Source organism: Orycteropus afer, unplaced genomic scaffold (genome assembly GCF_000298275.1).
Source record: "Orycteropus afer afer isolate SDZICR_OR568_19922 unplaced genomic scaffold, OryAfe1.0 scaffold00085, whole genome shotgun sequence".
Taxonomy (NCBI): domain Eukaryota; kingdom Metazoa; phylum Chordata; class Mammalia; order Tubulidentata; family Orycteropodidae; genus Orycteropus; species Orycteropus afer.
The window spans coordinates 7,451,177-7,471,231 of NW_006921672.1; the positions used below are offsets into that span (position 1 = coordinate 7,451,177).

Here is a 20,055-nt window from a genome sequence, read left to right on the forward strand (position 1 = left end):
GTGCAGAGGGCAAGGTGCCAGGCTGCAGTCACAACAGTGACCTGAAGCTTGCTCTACCACCCTTACCTCTGACACACACACACATACACAGCCAGAATCTCAAGAGGCCATTCTCCCCTAGTTCCAAATGGTGATTCTGGAAGGGTAGGGCTAGCCCAAGCCCAGCCCAAGCGAGGGGGATCCCATGCAGGCCTTCTGCCTCTGTCAGCCTCAGTTTACCTATCTGTGGGGTGGGTTGCCGCTTTGGAACCTCAGAGTGTCAAGGGTGAAGCTCGGCTGGAGCCTGGGAGCTGAGCTGAGAGGCTTCTAACAGCCCTCAGGTGTTTGGTCTAGGGGCAGTTTGGGTTTCTATTAATACAGAAACAATGGACTTATCTGGAAGCGGGATTAGAGTTGTACGCCCAGAGGTGTACTTTGCTCCTGAGTCACAAGTTTCAGGAATGGTTCTCTGAAATCTTCTTTCCTGGACCTCTAAGAAAGGGGGGCTCTTGCTCTGGGACATGGCTGGGTACCTAGGGAAGGAGGTAGGCCGAGGGTCACTATGGAACATACTGACTTATTTCTATGACCATTATCTTTAACCAGACCCCCTCATCTTTGAGACAGGATTGGGGTCTTTCTTATCTTGAGTTCTCTGGTGCCTGGCCTAGATTGGCCCACAGAGGCTGTTGGGTGATTTGTCATATTCTGCTTCCCCTCCCCACAGCTTTCTTGCACTAAAGAGAGCAGAGTGGCAGGAACTGCTGGATTTTCTTTAATCTCAGGGCCCTTTTCCAGAGAAAAGTAACGTGAGGCAGGTAGAGGTGACAGGCACTATGCTAGGTGCAGAGCCCACATCATCTCATAACTCCTGCAAGCACCACTGTGAGACAACAGGTTTAGATCCACTGTACAGATGTGGAAGGAGCTCTGGTAGCACAGTGCGTAAGGCGTTTGACTGCTATCAGAAGGTTGCCGGTTCAAACCTACCAGCCACCCCGCAGAAAGACGAGTGGGCAATTTACTTCCGTAAAGATTTACCAACTTGGAAACCCAAAAGGGGTCACTATGAGTTGGAACCAACTTGATGGCAGTGAATTGGGGTTTTTTTTTTTTTTTGGTTTTGTACAGATGTGGAGACTGAGGTCACTAGCAATCCTGTAGATGCTGAATCCACTCAATTTCATTATTCTGCTCTGCTTTCCCTGAGCAAGGCTACCCCCTTCCCATCTCTTTAGCCCCTCAGCCTGTAATGTGTCTAGCTGAGAGCAAGAGTTCTTTGGGGATGAAGGGGGGAAGAGCTACTGATGGAAGTGGGCACCCTCCCTTTGCATAGAGGCTCTCTTTCTTCTAATCGCAGTCTGGAGGCATCTTGTGGAACCCCTGGGCCAGGTCAGTATACTTTCCTCCCCTCCCTCAAGGGGCTTGACCATCTGCTGGGGCAGGGAGTGTCTGTCTGCCTACCTTTGTCTCCTCCAAGTCAACCAGGAGGCAGCCTTTGGAGGTCCCCTGTGCCAGGACAGTGCATAGTCCTGTGTGTGTGTGTGAAAGTGGGTCATGGTCTGGATTCCGGAGAATGTTTTTCCTGGCAGGCCCCTGTGGGGGTGGGGGTAGGGAGAGGCAGGGGCCCAGGCAGGGGCATATGTGTCTAAGCAGGCAGAGGCCAGCAGACTGGGTGGTGACAGAGGTAGGGCACTCAGCCAGCACCTCTCAGTCATTTTGGGGGCTGATGGGGGCAGGAACTACCCTCTTTTAGTTTTCCAGAGGGTTGTGTGTGTTGGGGTTATGTACCAGGAGGAGTCTGGAAGTTGCTGAGTGGCTGGGGCTCTGGGATAGGTCTAGAAGGACTGGTTAGGGTGGGGGGCTTTGAATGCTACTGCAGACCGAGCAGTAGGCCAGCCACCTCTTTGCTTCCAGACTTCTAGCTGGCCTTCCTCCCAAAAGAGTCATTCTCCTATCACAATGTTTAATAGTCCACCATAAGAGATTCCTTTGGGCCTCCTTCATAGGGAAAGTACCCTGTTAGAAGGCGATTACCCCCTTAAATGGTCCCCGTGGTCTCTGGTTCAAGTGGACAAGGGTGGGAGGAGGTGGTATCCCAACTTCTCAGCTTCCTTTTTCTACCCCCTCCTCTGCAGTGTCCCAAAAGCACCTCTTGGCTTGGGAGCCGTTTTGAAAAGCAGTATCTTAGGGGAGTTCCTTGACAGATGGCCAAGAACTAGTCCTGGGGGTTGGCACCTTTGAAAGTTTCTTTGGGCTCTTCCCTAGTTCCTGGCCTCTTCCTTTTGGGGGTTGGAAGTAAGTATTCTTGGCTACTGGGAAATGAGGCAAGGATAGGCCAGCCAGGTCACCCAGGCTTCCTGGACTCTGTGGTTCAGGCAGCCGGATGCCTAGTTGATGGCTGATCCCAGGGCCTCATCCTGGGGTGCCAGGGGAGGATGTGTATCTCTTTCGCATCGGTTTCCCTGGGAAGCACCGTTTCTCAGGGATTGGGTCACTTCTGTGTTGCTTTTTTCTCCTTCCCTCATTGCCCTCTACACTGTCCCCTCAGCTACCTTGAATTGGTTCTGACTAAGCAGGTTGAGGGTGCTGGACTTTGCTAGAGTCTTTCCCTTACTCTGTACTCTCCAGTGCATGCGTTGTAACTGTGCCTGAGTACAGTGGAGCTCCACCTGCATCCCAGCACACCCACCCCTGGCTGAGGTTCACACTTGATGTGCACTGAGAGGTGCCAGGTGCTGTGCTGAGGGCTTTGCAGGGGATTTCTCATTTAATCCTCACAAGGGTCCCTGAAGTGGTAGGTATCATTATGCCCATTCTACAGATGTGGAAACAGGCCCACGGGTGCTGGACGTTGTCGTTGGGGTGGAGCCAGCTATGGGGTGTCCAATGGCAAGACTTTTTTTATTTTACTTTATTGTGATTTGGGTGAAAGTTTACAGAGCAAATTCACTTTCCATACAGTAGTTCACATACACTTTGTCTCGTGACATTGACTACAATTTGCAACAATGCAATAGGTTACCTCTTCCCCATAGTTACCTCTTCTCTGTGTCCTTCCCTCTATGTACTCCTGCCCCTTGAGCTATGTCCCTGTGATACACAGCCCTTCTATTCTCCCATGATTAATCTCTCCAAGGAGTGTATCTACCTAGTGTAAATGTTCACCTCATATGCCTGTATTTTGTTTGGCTGGAAGCCACAGATATGGGTTCAATTCCAGACCTGAAGGGCAGCTAGGGGCCATAGTCTCAGTGGTTCCATCAGGCTCTATCAGACCAGCAAACCTGGTCCCTTTTTTTTTCCAAATGATTTTGAGTTTTGTTCCACATTATTCTCCCACTCTATCCAGGATTTCCTACATAGCTCACCCTCTGAGTGGTTGACAGTGGTAGCTGGGCACCATCTAGTTCTTCTGGTTTCAGGCTGAGGATCACATGGTGTACCAGTTGCTTGGACTAATTGTTTCCATGAATCTTTGGTTTTCCTCGTTCTTTTTTGCTCTGGATGAGGAGAGACCCATCTTTGCATCCAGATGGCTGCTTGCAAGCTTTTAAGATCCTAGTTGCTACTCGCCAAAGTAAGAGGTGGAACAGTGTTTGTATAGTGTGTTATGCCAATTGAGCTTGATGTCCTTGCGACTATGGTCCCGAGCCCACAGGTTCAACTGCTCGCTCTGATGGTAAGACTTTTAAAGCAGAGTTCCTCATTCCTCTCTTGGGAGGTAGGCTGTTGTGTGATCTTGTACCGGATCGCCCACACAGGGGTGAAAGAAGGACGAGGGAAGGGCAGAAAGGGTGTAGGTGTTGGTGGCCAGAGCTTGGGGTACCCACCTCACTCCTCTGGTTGGAGGCTCACAGAAAGTGGAGGGTTTTGAAGCTGGAGCACCAGCTGGGGCTCATGTGGGGTTTGTGTAGGCTTCAAACCAGTTCATTCTGGTTCAACCCCCTGGCTGCGAATTTGCCTTTCCACCGCAGATATACTAAATCAGAATGTATAAGATCCTGGGATGACTTTTCAAATCCCCATCTTGTTAAAATATAGATTCTGATTCAGTGTATCTGGGGTGGAAAGACAGTCCTCAGAAGAGGGTTAAACCAGGTTGGAAACCATGGTGTGTTGTGAGGCCCCCATGTGGGAGCTGGGAGTGCCTGGGTTGTGGGCCTGGGTGCGTGGGGGCTGGGCTCTTCTGGCTTCTCTGGGTGCTGTCAGGCTGGAGTAGCTGCCCTTCCATGTTCAGCAGCTGCTTCTTAGCAACCCTAGTGCTGCTTTGCATAAGCAATTAGGCCTTCCCCAGCTCTGGGCAGGAGGAGTGGTCTGGGGGAGGTAGAGCCGACCTTTTGGGGGTGCTTGCCACCACTGTAAATTGGTGTCTTCACCACTCGCACCCTTCATGTCTGCCCCTTCTCCCCCTCCTGACAGCTCAAATGGCTGACTGGTGGGGGGCAGGAAAGAGGAGGGGGAGTGTCATCAGCTGCCAGAACCTGTGATCTGAGATGTCCCCAGCCCACCCAGCATAATTCCATGTTCTTCCCACAGCTGTGGGCCTGAGCCAGACCTCAGGATGGAGCTGTCCCATGTGTCCCTTCCTCAGGCCTGAGTCTCCCTCCCCCCCCAGAGTCCTGGTGTCTGATGGGTGTTCTCTGCCTCTGTCCCCAGTTCTGGCATAAAGCATGCTTCCACTGCGAGAGCTGCAAGATGACCCTCAACATGAAGAACTACAAGGGCTATGAGAAGAAGCCCTACTGCAATGCGTGAGTCCTGCCCTGGGCAAGGGGCTGGGTGGGTACCTGGGCCCCTCCCTGAGTTCTTCTTTCCCTACCTACCCTCTCCCCTTCTTAATAACCACAAGGTGATGTTGCTGAGTGCTTCTGCATTCTACTTGATAAGTATTAGTCACATTTAGTCCTCACAAGAGCTGGGTGAAATGAGGGCTCTTGTTATCCCCATTTTACAGATCAGAAAGCTGAGGCTTTGGAGAAGGGAAAGGAATTTCCCAAGATCACATGGCCAGTAAGAAGCTAATTCAAGCCCTGTCCCTGGGCCATAAAGCAAGCATGTTCTTTCCACTGTACCCTGCTGAGAGAGGGATGGGGACTTTCTTCTTCTTCTTCTTCTTTTTTTTAATTTTTATTGTGATTTGGGTAAAAGTTTACAGAGCAAATTCATTTCCATATAGGGGTTCATACCCATTTTGTTTCATGACATTGATGGCGGTTCCCCACAACGCAACAGCTTTCTTCCCACTTCCTCCCTGTAGTTACCTCTTCCCTGTGTCCTTCTTTCCTATGCATTCCTGCCCCCTGAGCTATCTCCCTGTGCAAATACTGCCCTTCTGTTCCCCTATGGTTGATCATTTTAAGGAGTGTATCTTACCTGAGGTAAATATTCACCCTATGGTCAATTCCAGACCTGAAGGGGACCCAGGGGCCATGGTCTTGGGGATCTCACCAGGCTCTATCAGACCAGTAAGCCTGGTCTTTTTTATGGGCATGGAGTCTTTCAAGGATGGATGACCTGCCCTGTGTCTGCCCAGTAGTATTTGGGTTTGAGGGTTTTGTTCTTCCTTTTCTGCCTTTATTTCTCCATCACAACAAATGGCCATCTCTCTAACCTCACCTCTCCCGGACCAAAAGGTTTAGACACTTGGCTTTGGGGCTTCCCTCCTTTAGAAAACTCTCTGAGACCCTGGATCCAGCCCCTCCTGGTATTCATTTCTTGAGAAGTGGGGGTGCCGTGAAGAGCATTGTGTGGCTGGAGGCAAATCTTCTCCCTGCCTTGTGAAAGGCAGCTGTGGTTTTATTCCTTCCTTTTTTGGTGGAGCTGGCTTAGGCTCTGTTCCTTCCTCTCTTTGACCTGCAGCCTGGGCTACTTGGGGATGAGGAAGGATCTTCCATCCCAGAGGTACACCCCTATCCCTTCCCATGCACAGGACTTCCTCTCAGTTCCAGAGGTGCCTCACCTTCCTTCTTCAAGTTGACTTTATGCCTAGCAAATGCCAACTCAGTGCCAGGTCCATGGCACCTGCAACCTCACAGCTACCCTGCTGGGTTACGGGTTGTGAAGGTTATCACTTGTAAGTAGGTGGCAAGGTCAGTCTTCAAAATCAGAATCTGATGTGAGTCTTTTTTTAAAAAAATTCTCTGTCAGGAGTCTCGGTACAGTTCGAGTTCAGCCACCTAGAAGAGGAAGTCTTTTTCCTTTTAAAGCCTGTCTCTGCCTTACTCCACCTCTCACTCTTGCTGTTACCACTGCCCTGTCTCCTTGGGGATTTGATCATTCCTCAGACAAGTATTGCCTGTCTGCTGCTAGGTACCCAACCTGTACTAGGTGCTGGAAAAACAGATTTCTGTAAAATCTCAGGCCCAAGAAACAACATCAGTTGTTGCCTTCTGGCAAGGTCTGGGGCGCTGGGAAGGTCGCTGGGGATGGAGGAAGGGTCACAGCTCTGTCCCAGCCCTTCTTTAGGGGCCCCTTCCCTCCTTTAGCTTCCTCTGTTCCTCTTCCCCCTACCAACCCCTCCCACCCCCCAAGGGAAATGGGACATTCTTTGAATTCTTAAGGGCTCACACAAGCCCTGATTCTCTGTTGCTTCCTCCCTCCTTTGGGGAGTGGGGTGGGGTTCAGAGAAGCTGAGGCACTTAACCTCTTGATTGCTGGACACTTTAGGCTGGATTCTGGGGGCTAGGGCTCCTTTGGGGGCAGCCTCTGAGCCTCCACTCTCCTGCAGAAGCCTGGTTGGACCCTGGAGCCCGGTGGGTGGCAGGGACTCAGTGCTTCTTCCAATCTCTTCCTAAGACTCCAGTAGCCTAGAATCAGAGAGCACTGGGAGTTGGAGAAAGAAATCAGAGGCTTGTCCTTGTTTTCTTTGCATTTTCTCAGCCTTGTGGCAAAGGCCAAGTTTACTTTCCCACCCTCTTCTGAGGAGGCTGTAGTGGGTGTGGGGGCTTCTTACAGGAACTGAGGGACTCTGTTATTGTTAGGTACCATCAATTCCAACCCCATGTGATGGAGTAGAACTGCCCCATAGGGTTTTCTTGGCTGTAATCTTTATGGAAGCAGATTTCCAGGTATTTCTCCTGCAGAGCTGCTGGGTAGATTTGAACTTTTAGCCTTTTGAAGCAGCCTGGGCTCCCTGGGGGGCTCTAGGAGAGGCAGGAAATGAAGTGGATCCCTTCCTGGATGCTGCTTGTAACCTGCTGAGGCAGAGGTGCCCTGTCTCTCCTCTCTTGGCCCCCTGCCCAAGATGCAGGTTTACCTTCCTCTTACTCTCCAGCTGTAACAGCCTTAGCCCCTGCCACACGCTACTGACCTTTGACCCAGCAGGGATGTTCTCTGGGAAGGACCAGGAAGAGTTGTGACCCAGCTTCTTTACACTCCAGCAGTAGTAGCACCTTGCTTTAGGCACTTACACTCCCTTAGCTGGCATCTGCTGAGCGGTGTCTGTGCCAGCAAGCCAGACAGGATGGGTCAGGATAAACCCGACGCAGACCAGCGTGCAGAGCTGCCTCACACCCTCTCTGAGCCTTTGTTTCTCCATCTATGAGATGGTGATAAAAATTTCTATGCAAGGACCCCGGATCCTAGACTAAGGAGTATTTATTAAGCATCTACTATGTGCCAGGCAAGGGGTTCTGATAGTGTAGGGTGCCTAAGGCACTTGACTGCTAACCAGAAGGCTGGTGGTTCAAACCCACCAGCTATTCCTTGGAAGGAAAGTTGGACCATCTACTTCTGTAGTGATACTGCCTCGGAAACCCAAAGACGGGTCGCTATGAGTCGGGTCTGACTCGATAGCACGTAACAACAACAACAACAACAGTGTGCCAGGCACTATGCCAAATATTTACTCTCATTCCTCTCTGTTTTCTTCTGCTTCTGGCCTCATCTCTCAGTAGCATCCAGTTCCCGAAGCCTTGGGGTTGCTAGGATTCCTGTCTGGGCCTTGCCTTTTCCACAGCACTACCCACTCCACTCTGGTCTCGTGCAGGACTGTAGAGGTGATCACTCTGGCGCTTTGCCAGGAAGTTGGGACCCACCCACCCAGTAAGTGAGTGTGTGTTTAACAAACAGGGAAGCATCTACTTCCGACTGTCTCTGGCCAGTCACTGAGCCCTATAAGGAGCCAGGGTCCTGCAGGAGGGAGGTCAAGAGAGAGGAATGTCTTTCTTTCCCCTGTGGCTTCTCAGAACTGGGATCTTAGTTCTGGAAGCAATGAAAAAGCCTCTTCTCTTGCTCTCTTTGCATCAGATTTGTTTAGGGTGAGGGACGGGAGAGGACACAGGCCAGAGCTCATAGTGTCTGCCTGTGGTGGTGGACCTTTACGTACGTGTGCTCACACACATGCCTGGTGTGTACCCAGACATGCATGCTGGTGTCAGGGAGAAAAGCCAGAGAGGCAGCAGACTGAATAGGCTGTGTTTGTGTTCACACATTCTGGCCTGACCACCCAGGCATTGCTGTGGCAAGGTAGGGGTATGTACGATTGGTTTTGCACAATAGCCAACAATGGACGAATCACCGTTAACTGAGTTCTTTCTTGAAGCTTCTAGGTCGATGGGGTGAGGCTGCTGTTTGTTAGAGCAATATTTATGCCCTTAATTATTTCTTGTTTTGTAAACTGGATTTTCTGAAAATGGGGCAGATTGGTCTACACATCAGGCTTGGTTCAAACCTGCTTCTTTGTCTCCATGCAAATGGTCTGAGAGCCCGGAGGTTGGGGCAGCGCAGAGAGGGGTTGAACATGCCTGTTCTCTGCTCCTTGAGGATAATCAATGTGGGGCTGGGGGGGGGGGAGTTGCTAAAGAACATGCCAGTTCTTTCCTCCTTGAGGATAATCAATGGAAGGGGATTTGCTAAAGACAGGCAGTGGAGTTGCATACCAGGGAACCAGCTTTTGGGGTGCCAAGTAGGTGTGGGTATGGGTTATGAAAGATAGGGGTGGGGCTGGGCCTAGGGACTCAGTTACGCCCTTTCCCTTTGTATTGACTGTAGATTTCCGGGGTATAGCCTTCAATTTCCCCAGCTTTCCTGCTCTGGGGTGAAGGGCTGAGGAGGGTGGAGATGTTTGCCGTTCTGGGGAACCAGGGACTGTGGTCCTTTCCCTTCCCTAGGCTTTAAATGGGAGCAGGGTAGGGTCTGTGCTGGGCAGGGCTGGGTGCTCAAGTGTCCCTGGATTCCAGGAAACTGTCTCTAATCCCCCTGCTTTGAGGGGGTGGGGCAGTGGAGAACAAATCCAGGTCTGAGGCCTGGGGATTTCCTGCTTCCCCAGAATTCTTTGCCTCTGACAGGGAAAAATGAGATCAGCTGTGTTAGGGAGCTAGAGGGAGGTGTGGTGTGGGTTTGGGGGTGGGGGAAGCAAGTTGAACCAGTAACCCGTTGCCATAGTGTCTGTTCCAACTCATGGTGATTTCATGTGAGTCAGAGTAGAACTTGTGCAGTGTTTTCAATGGCTGAGTTTTTTGAAAGCACATTGCCAGGTCTTTCTCCCAAGGTAGACTCAAACCTCTAACCTTTCGGTTAGCAGAGGAGCACCTTAACCATTTGTACCACTCAGGGACTTCTGGCAGCCAAAGAGCCGAATACAGCCTCCAGGCAGCCACCTACCCATTTCATTCTTACCCTGCCCCTGTGTCCTTACACTCAAGACTATCAGGGCCTCAGAGAACCTCAGGGGTCACCTTGCCTCCTAACAAACGCCCCCAGATGAGGACCCTGAGGCACAAAGCTTCAGCGGTCTCCCCAACTTGGCGGAAATAATTTCTCCTTATGCATTGCCATCAGGGGCAGGGGCAGGCTTTTTTCCTTCCTTTTTCACTTTGTCTCCAACTCCTGAGGGCTAATGAGTTCTTCCTTAAGTCTGGTCTTGATCTTTTTGGCTGCTTGGTTTTTTTTTCCTCTCGTGGAACAATTGCTGCCTTGTTGCTTCCAATCCCCACCACCGCTTCAGCCCCTTAGGCCTGGGGACTGGGGTGAGAAACTGGGTTAGAAGGAAGTTTCCCTGCCCTGCGGCAGTGGCACCAGCAGGGGCTTTTGGAATCTGCAGCTCCTTCCAAGGGCTGGATGTCAGTCTTCTTTTTAATTTTTTTTTTCCTTGCTGCTTTCATGGATGTATTTTTGTTCTTCCTTGAACAAAGAGCTGTGGTTTTCGAAGGGGTCCAAGCCTACTGGAAGGGTGAGGTTGCCTGGAGAAAGGAAAGCTGAGTTCTCAAGGTCTGTGGTCTGTTCTTTTCTGCCTCTGGAATGTAGCTGAGACAGGACTGGGGAGAGGGCCTGAGGTTCTTTTCACTGTCCCTGCTGCCCCTTAAACTGGACCCTTGTAGCTTCTCAGCACCCTCCTGGCCCTCATAGTCCGTCTGAGCAGGAAGACACTTCAGAGGTCCTCAGGGATAAACCCTCTCCTGGGATAGAGCCCCCCATCTCCTATATTCTCAGAGGTGGTTGTTGAGCCTCTCAAGACACCTGCTTTTGAAAAACGCTAAGCAGCAGGTGACCCCTGACTGCGGGTAGCTGAGTGACCCCAGAGGGTCTCTCATACTGGGCAAGCTCGGAAATAGGTATTGGGTTTGAAGGTGAAATGCCTTGTTCCCCAGCCACACTGCCAAGCACATCTTTCCTCAGAGCTCTGAGAGCTGGGGGTGGATGAGAGTCAGCCTCTCAGCCTGTCCTTGGCTGCCTGGGCAGCTGTGGTGGAGGGGGCTTTAGGCAAAGTCTCTGTCCTTGACACTTGGCCTCAGTTTCTCATCTGTGAAATGATCACACTGGTAATGCCTGCCTTTTCTAGCTCCAAGCCTTGTGTCAGATTTCAAGGGCAGCTGTGCATGGGATGCAGTATATCCAGAAGTTGCTTTGCGTGCCTGTAGTTTTCCTGGAGGCTTCGGCTGCTGCCAACAGCTGCCTGATTGCCCTGTTACTGCCTATAACACCTTTTCTTCCTCACCAGGAGAGGCTTTTCCTGGTTCTACCCTCATGGAGGCTAGGTCCTTCCTCTGCCTTTCCCGCAGGCTTCCTGCCCTAGTGGGCTCTCTCCATACCCCTCTCTTCCCCCAGTAGCAGGATGAAGGGTGGTGACGGATAGGGAGGACTATCAACAGAGAGCCTACCTGCCTGGAATGATTATCAAGGCCAGTCTGTGCCTGGCCCATAGAAGGGACAAAAGACAGCTGTGCTCTCACCCCAGTTCCAGGCTAGGGTTGCAATGCCTGGTCTCCCCATCCTGTGCTTTGTTCCCTTGCTGTGGCTCTGTCTGTTGGTAGGCTTGGGGTTCCAGCCTCATCTGTCTTGGCACCCACAGTGGCGGATCCATCCATCCATCCATCCATCCATCCCACTGGGATCTGAGTAGTGATGGGTTGGGGGAGCTTCAACCTGAGTATAGAGAAGGAGGGAGAAGGTAGCGTTCCCAGCAGTTGTTTCTGGGAAGAGGTCAAATCAGTTGCAGCCCTCTTTGAAGCCAGTCATGCCGGTGGGGGGAGGGGTACAGTACTGATGTTCTTCTGCCTTCCCTTCGGAAAACAAGCCCCCCACCCCCACCCCCAGCATCTGTTTTCCTCACCTGAATTGTCCACAAAGATCCTACAGGCATGGTCTCCTGGTTTTGTCTTCATGGGCTTCTTTGCAGTTGAGGACATCCTTGCTGTCTGTGTCTCTTTCCCCACCCCCATAGACCTCTCTCTCTCTCTCTTTCTGCCTGCTCTGTGCTGCTCTCCTGCCTGGAGCTGAGGATGAGGTTGCCATGGAAACCTGAAGCACAGTGAGCAGGGGAAGGGAAAGGCAGGGTTGTCTCGCCAGGGCTGGGGGCTGTGGGGAAGGGAGGGAGCTGACCCAGCAGGAGTACTATAGCACATGGTCACGTCCACGTCCACCTGCCTTCCTCAAGCCTGGACCAGGGTTTAGGAGGTGGGGGTAGGAGCTCTTTAATCTAGTTAATCTGATGCAGGATTAAAATCCCTCCCCCTGGATTAAGTTGACATCTAGTCTCCTTTCACCCCTCAATCATTCTGATGGGATTAGTGTTCCCAGTGTGGGGCCTGGGATCTGGGGGTATTGGTGATGTCTTTAGCTAGTGGCTTCAAAGAGAGGAGCAGGTACCTGCCAATCCCATCCGGAGACAGTAGCGTCACTAGTGGGGTATAGGAAGTATAGATGGACTGCATCAGGCAACATTGTCAGAGGGGTTGACACCAATAACAATAAAAATATTTTTTGTAAGCCCAGTTTACATGTATCAATATACCTACAAGGCTGAAACTTTATGCTAATTTACTTTTGGAACCTTCTGATGCACTTGGTCAGACCTGTCATTATTTCCCAATTACAATGATGCTTCGAATCACGAGGTTTGGTCTGCACGCGCAACAAGCACATGCAACAAGTACTTGCTGTTTTCATTGTTGCCGGTATTTCAGTAGTCTCTAATATTTTCAAATTTTCTGGTATTTTAGCTACAATATTGTGGTAATTAGTATTTGTGAACCTGTAGCAATAATTTTTGAATGAAGTAGTAATTAAAAAAAAGGAGAAAAATAAAAAAGGCATCTGCTTGTTTACTAATGTTGTAATTCAATGTAGAAAGATTTTACAAAATGGTTTTGTTGTTAGAAATATTAAATTTAAGCAGTTTACATCCATATTCATCATATATTAGTCCATAATTAAAATTGATAATAAATGTTACGAAGGTGTCTGTGTGGTCTGGTATGGGAGGAGATCCCTGGAGGAGGGGTGATACCATGAGTTACCATACTAGGGACACCAAACCTGGTGAGATGCCACTGTCCAGAGGCTATGTATTGGAGGGTCTTCTGAGAGCTGTTTTGGGTACTCTTGGGTGGGGTGGGGTAGCAGAGCCGAGGGGCAGGGTGTGGGTGTGGTCTGTGTGGAACATTGTTCTCGTGGCCCTGCTGGCTGGCCTCTGTGTCTGGCAGATGCTTGCTGCTGCACAGGGTCTATCTATGCATTCATCGTGTGTGAGGGAATCATGCTGAGCATGTAGGAACTGCCGCATGGGTGGGGCACATCAGCCGTACATGTCTGGCTGTCCTTGGACACCTGGAGCTGGAACTCCATTTTAACCCTGTACCTTTGGGCAAACGAGAAACCCCAGGGTTTGCAGATGGCTCCCACAGACATCTGCTTGGCCAGCCTGCCACCATCCTTTCCCTCTGAATACTAACCAACACGGTCTTCTCAGAATTGACCCTTCAGGCTCTGGGCCAGAGCTGTCCTAGAGGTCTCCATCTCGTGTTTCAGGACCTAACCTTCCGTTTCTACCACATGAGTCTCTTCTTGCAGTTGCTCTCTTCATCATTACCCTCACCACCACCATGATGCCTTCCACATGGCTCAGTAGTGGGGAAAGGGGCAATTCTGAAGCCCTCCTAGAACCTTGGGAGCAGCCAGTCCTGCTAGAACTTGATTCACTTCAGTCCTTCCTGCTGTTCTCTTCCTAGTCCCCCAGGAACAGATTCTTAGCTGATCCTCCCTTTCCCTGAAGCTGCTCAGCTGTGGGTGGCCCTGGCTGCATGGAGCTGGGCCAAGCCTGGTGACTGGACCCACAGCCTCAGCCCTGAGTTCATTCCTGGGCCCATTCTGTTGCCAGCTGCAGGCACCTGTGTTTGCTTTTCAGTTTCCTCCTCCCTCTGCCGTGGAGCTGTGTGCCTGGGCTGACTTAGGGGAACAGGACTCTGGTGGGGTAGCAGGGGCTAGGGGAGAAGGGCATAGCTAGAGTCATCTAGGCCCAGGAAAGTGAAACTAGCCCAGAGGGGAAACTGATTTGCCCAGATCACCCAGCAAGTCAGTGTCAGAGCCACTGCACTTTTCTATGCACCCCTGCCCCCCTTGGTTCAGTTCTCCAAATCCAAATCCCAAGTCTTGCCTCTCCGTGAGTGGTGGCCCATAGGGAAATTTAGCAGGTAGCTCTGGCTCAGGGTGTAACAGGCAGTTGGAGAACATGCCAGGTTTGGTTGAGAGCACAGAGGTAGGTGGGCAGCTCATGTCCAGCTAGAGGGCATGGTCACCAGCTGGGCTGGGACATACCTTGAAAGAGTCTCAGGAGGCAGTCCATCTCTAACCTGGGGGCAGCTTCTGAGCCGGAGATCTGCAGGTGGTTACAGCCGTGGTGGGGTGTGGTCACTCTGCACTAGTGATGGTCAGATGTCTAGCTCTTGCTTGGCGGGCACCCCCTATCTGTGGCTCATGTGGAACCCCAACCGTTTCACGTGCAAACACATGCATGCAAACCACAGTGACTCAGGGCTGCCTCTGCTGTAGCTGCTTTGCTGGGATACTTGTCACAACTCAGTAGGGTGTAGGAGACCTGAGTTCTAGCCCTGGCCTAACTTGGACACCTGGTACTCTTCTAGGGGTAAATCAATGAGTCAAAGAGACCAAAAAAACCCTCCCCTTATGGAGAAGTAGTAGGAGAGAAGACAGTAAGCCACTGTGATAAATAAGTTAGTTATGAAGTCTGTTAGGTGATAAGTGGTTGGGCCAGCAAGTTCTTTCCTTCTCTATGAAATGTGGCGGTGAAACCAGATGGTCCTGGAGGTCCCTGCAGACTTGACTCTTTGGCCATCTTAGCTCTTACTTCTCCTAAGCCAGCCCTCTTTCTGGGGGACAGACCCTGGTCTGTCTTATATCTGGGCAGTGGACTGTGCTGGACTCTGGAGATACTGCCTGGCTGCAAATTTGAATCCCACCACTTACTGGCTGTCCTGGCCACTTTGTTTAACCTCTCTGAGCCTCAGTTTTCCTATCTGTCAAAGGAGAACAATGACAGTATTAGCCATCAGGGTGGTTGTGAGAGTTTAATGAGCTAAGGCATGTCAGTCCTTATCACAGGGCAAGCATTAACTATTGTTATTGTTGTTATCTGTCACTAATGGGGTGACCACCTTTCTGGCCTCAAGCTGGCTTTCCCACCCACCCTGCAGTTAAGTTGGTCCTTGTTTCCTGTTTGAAATACTACTTTGGGCGCGTGCAGTCTCTTACCACTTCTTCTAGGAAGCCCTCCTCAATATCCGTGTCCCTTTCCTCTTTCTCTATATCCCTCTCGCCTTCCTCTGCTTGTTGTTGTTGTTGTTATGTGCCCTCGAGTGGGACCCTACTCGTAGCAACCCTCCTTGGGTTTCTGAGGCAGTATCACTACGGAAGTAGATGCTTGGTTGGTCTCTATTTCTGATCTTCACTGAAAGCTCTGTTTTGCTCCCGTGCCCATCTTCTGCCTAACCTGGCTGGACCCTCCTGGGTGATCTGGCCCTCCCACATGGTGGATTGTACCCTGAACAAAGGTAATCCGAATCCCTCAGAGTGTCCCGATGGTTTCCCTTTACTGCAGGACAGTGTTTCCTGGCCAGCCGGCCACTCAGGCCTGATGTGTCTTCCCAGTGTGGCTGGCCCAGGCTGATGCCAGGAAGGTCTTGCCTCCGCTCACTCCTAAGTGGTGGACACCTTGGTTCTGCTGCTTGGGCAAGGCAGGGGCTGCCAAGATTAAGAGGAAGTGGCTAGGAGCGAGCCCAAGGTCTGTGAGAAGCTCAGTGATTCTTGCCCCTTCCCCAGAGTGACCCCCACTCTGTTTTTTCTGTCCTGCAGACACTACCCCAAGCAGTCCTTCACCATGGTGGCTGACACCCCGGAAAACCTCCGCCTCAAGCAGCAGAGTGAGCTCCAGAGTCAGGTGAGGGGTGAGGCTGGTGCTGCAGCCTGGTGGGAGGCTGTTGTAACCCCTGGATTTGGCAAGGGCTTCTTCCCCCTGTGGTTACTCAGCAGGGCCAAGGTGCTGAAATCCTAGCTCTTGCCTTGTCTCCCTGCCCCCCACCCCCATACCCAGTTATATCATGCTTCCTTGTTCAGCAGTAGAATGTTGTTGTTGTTATTTGCCATCCAGTCAGCCCTGACTCATAGCGACCCCTCCTTGGGTTTCCGAGGCAGTATCACTACGGAAGTAGGATTGCCCAACCTTCCTTCCGAGGAGTGGCTGGTGGGTTTGAACCTCCAGCCTTCTGGTTAGCAGTCAAGTGCCTTAGCCACTATGCTACCAGAGCTCCCAAAAGAGATGGCCCGTCTACCTGGCGGAGCGGCCGTCTAGCTGGCGGGAGCGGCCGGTGGGTTTGAACAGCCAACCTTGGGTGTGGCAGCTGACTGCCCGAGGCCCTGAGGCCATCCCCCATCCCCGGGGGCCAGCAGTGGAATAGGGGTAGCTAAAGTGGCTCCCTTGGGTGGGGGGGTAGGGCTCTAGTCCTCTTTGATTTTTTTTTTTTTCCCATTCTGGGAGGATTTGTGTGGACCCTTAAAGCCTGCCTCCCCTGGAAAGCAGTTTCTCTCCCCCTCCCCGTCCCTCTTCCCCTTTTCCCGACTCCCACCCACCCACAAAGGAAGGGCTGGGGAGCCCTTGCTGGTCTCATACCAGCCTGAGATTACACAGCTGCTCCTCTATGGTCCCTGGTGGGCAGAGAGGAGGACGCCTTGCCACGGCCTGTCTTGCCTTTTCTTCTTGGGCCTGACTTCTTTGAGCACCTGCTGAGTGGGGAGAGGTGCGTATCCCTGACCGAGGGGAGGACTCCATCTTTAGGAGACACTGAGGAATAAGCACAGGGTTGAGAGCCCTGAGACCAGAGCAGTTAACCCTGCCTGGGGGTCAGGACTCCTAGGACAAACCTGATCCGGACCAAGAGTGGGGTGGGCGGGGCTAGGCTTCAGCAAAAACCCCTTGGAGACTTAGCTGAGAAGGCACGGTGCCCAGGGTGAGGAACATGGGGCGGTGCAGCCTGTTGGCCACTGAGGGGAGAATCTCTCTGCATCCTTCCAGGGTGGGGCTCCTGCTGCCTGATCCTGTCATGACGTCTCTGGATCACCATCTCCCAGTAGGCACCATCAAGGAGAATCAGCCTTGTACTGCATAGGGTTTTATATATGTTCTCTTATTTCATACTCCACGTAACCCTGTGACAGAGGTACTGTTATTCCCATTGAACAGACAAGGAAACAGGCTCAGAGTCCTTAAGGGACTTAAGTTGTATGGGTATTGGTAGAGGAATCAACACTATAAAGCTAATGTATTGAGAGCTTAATGCTTTGCACATATCAGCTTTTGTGATCCTCACAACAGCCCCATGCAGTTGTTAAAATCATTCCCATCGTACAGATGAGGACAGATGCAGGTAGCGGTGTTGGTTTTGAATGCAAGTGTGTCTAACTTGGAGACTGTTCTTTCTGGTAGTCTATCCTGCACCCTGAGGAGAACCGTCTTTACCTTAATGATAAACACAATGATCCAGTATGTTGCTGAGGGCTGTTGTTCCTTAGCAAATGCGTTACGTTCGCTCATATAATTTTTCCTTTTCCCTGCTCTGGAAGAAGTAGACCTGTTGTCCCCATTTTACAGATAGGGAAACTGAGGCTGAGAGAGGCCCAGGGCTGTGTCCAATGACACACAAAGAAACAGATGGTTTCAGGATTTGGGATCTGGTCTTTTCACCCCAAGTGTGGTGACCTTGACCAAGCACAAGCTGGTGGGGCCTGAGGCTTGGCTCCCCCCACTCCCCAGTGTGTTCCGCAGTGGTGGGGAAGAGGTAGGAGAAGCTGGCTTCTACTGCTGTGACAGCTCACATCTGCCAGCCCAGACTCCACCCCCGCTGTGGTGTGAAAGCTGCAATTATGGGGGGGGGACGGGTGTGAATGCCAGGCCTCTGCCAACTGAGAAAGGCTGGGTGGCCCAGCTGGCAGGGAGAAGGGTCCAGGACAGCTGGGGCCTGGTCTGCATGGGGGCGATTCTGACCTGACACCAGCTAGGGCCTGTCACTCTCCCATCCTGTGGGACGCTCCTGAGGCCAGAGGTAAAGTGAAGGTGGTCACAGGGCAGGCAGGCCAGAGCATTGTGGGGTGACCTGTTTTTACCTCACAGCTTGAGAAAGAGCAATGAGGACCCCAGATAGTGGGAGCCATGACAGAGGGACCTGGAGGAAGAGATGTGGGGACGGGATGGCGGGCGTTTGGTAAAGGTGTGGGTCTGAGAGTGTGACATAGACACAGGCAGAGGCAAAGGACACACACACGCACACACACACACTCTACTCTCAGGAGGAGAAATTCAAATCCGGCTGTTGGCCGGGATCTTAATTCCCTTAGCCTTTGTCACTTCCACAAAAGCATGGCTGTAGCTCTTTTTGCCCCTGGAACCTGATCCCTAAGGGGCAGGGATTAGTGGCCCTTGACAAGGGCCACTTGTGCTTCTGCACAGAGCAAATAGGCACCGCATACAAGATCTGAAGGCTCCTCTTCCCCACCTGTGCCCTCTGCTCCCTAGGAGCCTAGCCTGCTGTTCACCTCTGGGGCTGCTGGACAGTCTCTGGGACAGGCTGCAGCGATCACAGGAAGGCAGCCACTCTTCACTGGGTACTTGTGGAGGACCAGCCCCTGCATGTATACCTGGCCTTTTTTAATCCTCATAACCACCTGATGAGGAAGGGATTCTTATTATCCCCATCCAATAGCACTTGACTGCTAACTAGAAGGCTGGCGGTTCAAACCCACCAGCCACTCCTCGGAAGGAAGGTTGGGCAATCCTACTTCCATAGTGATACTGCCTCAGAAACCCAAGGAGGGGTCGCTATGAGTCGGGTCCAACTCGGTGGCAAATAACAACAGATGGGGAAACTAAGGTTTAGATAGGCTGTATGCCCAGGCCCAGTGGCAGGCAGATTTCAAGCCTAGTCTTGCTCTTAACAGCTCTGCAGTCTGCTGCATCATCCAGCACTGTATTCACAGCCTGCAGGATGCATTAGTAGCACCAGCAGGTTTTGGGGTTGGGGAGCTTGCTAGAATGCAGATTCCTAGGTCCCACCCAAAGGGCTTCTGGGTGGCAGCTCTGGGAATCTGCATTTTGACATGCTCTCCTGGTGATTCTGATACAGGCTTTTTATCCTCAGACAGCACTTTGAGAGACTTAAGAGCTGGGCTGGTAGGTGGATAAGGAGGCAGGCAGGAGCACACAGACCCAGGCTGTTTCTGCTCTGAGGAGTGGAAGCTATGGGAGTTAAGGCTTTGCACAGAGGGAGTTCTGGTCCTCGGGGGTGGTGCCAGGTGTAAAAACAGGTGGCCAATTGGGGCTAGCTGGGGTGGGCAGGCAGAGAGTGGAGGGGGAAGGGTCCTGGTCTCTGCAGGTCTGGTTCTCTTTTCCTTCCAGCTTGTGAGAGCTGTGTGATTGGGGTCAAGCCATGTGATTGGGGTCAGCTCCCTGCCCTGGCCTGCCCCACCCTCTAGGATATCAGCTGCTCTTTTTCCAGGGCACCCCCTCCTGGGCTTGCCTTGGTACATCTCAGCTCTTTTCTGGCTCTGGGAAGCTGCCTGTGCTATTTCAACTTTTACTTGTTTTCCGGTCTCTATATTGGTTCCTAAAGTGGTACTTTGAGAGTCTGGGACACCTGCAGCCTTCCCTGTGGGGGAAGTAACCACAGAACTGTCCAGAAATGACCCTGTATATGGCCCTGGCCAGACCTGGCTGAGGCAGAGAGCTGGCAGCTGGGCCTCAGCCCTCTCCTTCCTCACCTGCAGCTCCCCTATGTCTAGCACCACCCAGAGCAGAGGTAGCAGGTTTGGAGTGGGCCTGAGTTGGGGGTGTCTGTGTGGCCCCCTGAGTCCAGGCAGAACTGCGAGGAGGGTTACTCTTTCATTTTGTCCTTCATCTTCCTGGTGCTGTCCTAGATGGGGAGGAGAGTATGGTGAGTACCTTAAGCCCTCTCTTTTTCTCCCCAACACGGCTTCTATGACCTTCAGGGACACAGCACGCTGGTGAAGAGTGTAGATGCACTCCTTAAAAACAAACACCCACTCTGGATCAAAAGGGAAGCATTTGCCCAGGGATAAAATAAAGCTCAGAAGGCAGGAATGGATGGGAAAGGAGGACAGATGGAAATGGTAACCACAGGGAGGAAGTGGAAAGAGTGCCGTTACATTGTGGGCATTGCATTCAATATCACGAAACAAAACATGTATGAATTATTGAATGGAAAACCAATTTGCTCTGTAAACTTTCACTCAAATCGTAATACAAAGTTGGGAAAAAAAAAAAAAAAAGTA

At 51.7% G+C, this 20,055-nt stretch overlaps 1 protein-coding gene across 1 annotated transcript in view; it reads left to right on the forward strand.

Annotated features, from left to right (window-relative positions):
* Positions 1 to 20,055, forward strand: part of LASP1 (LIM and SH3 protein 1) — a 48,089-nt gene that overhangs the window by 4,088 nt on the left and 23,946 nt on the right. The window contains exons 2-3 of the mRNA XM_007942013.2: positions 4,639 to 4,733; positions 15,571 to 15,655. Coding sequence (XP_007940204.1) covers positions 4,639 to 4,733; positions 15,571 to 15,655 — 180 coding nt within the window. The remainder of the gene's footprint in view (positions 1 to 4,638; positions 4,734 to 15,570; positions 15,656 to 20,055) is intronic.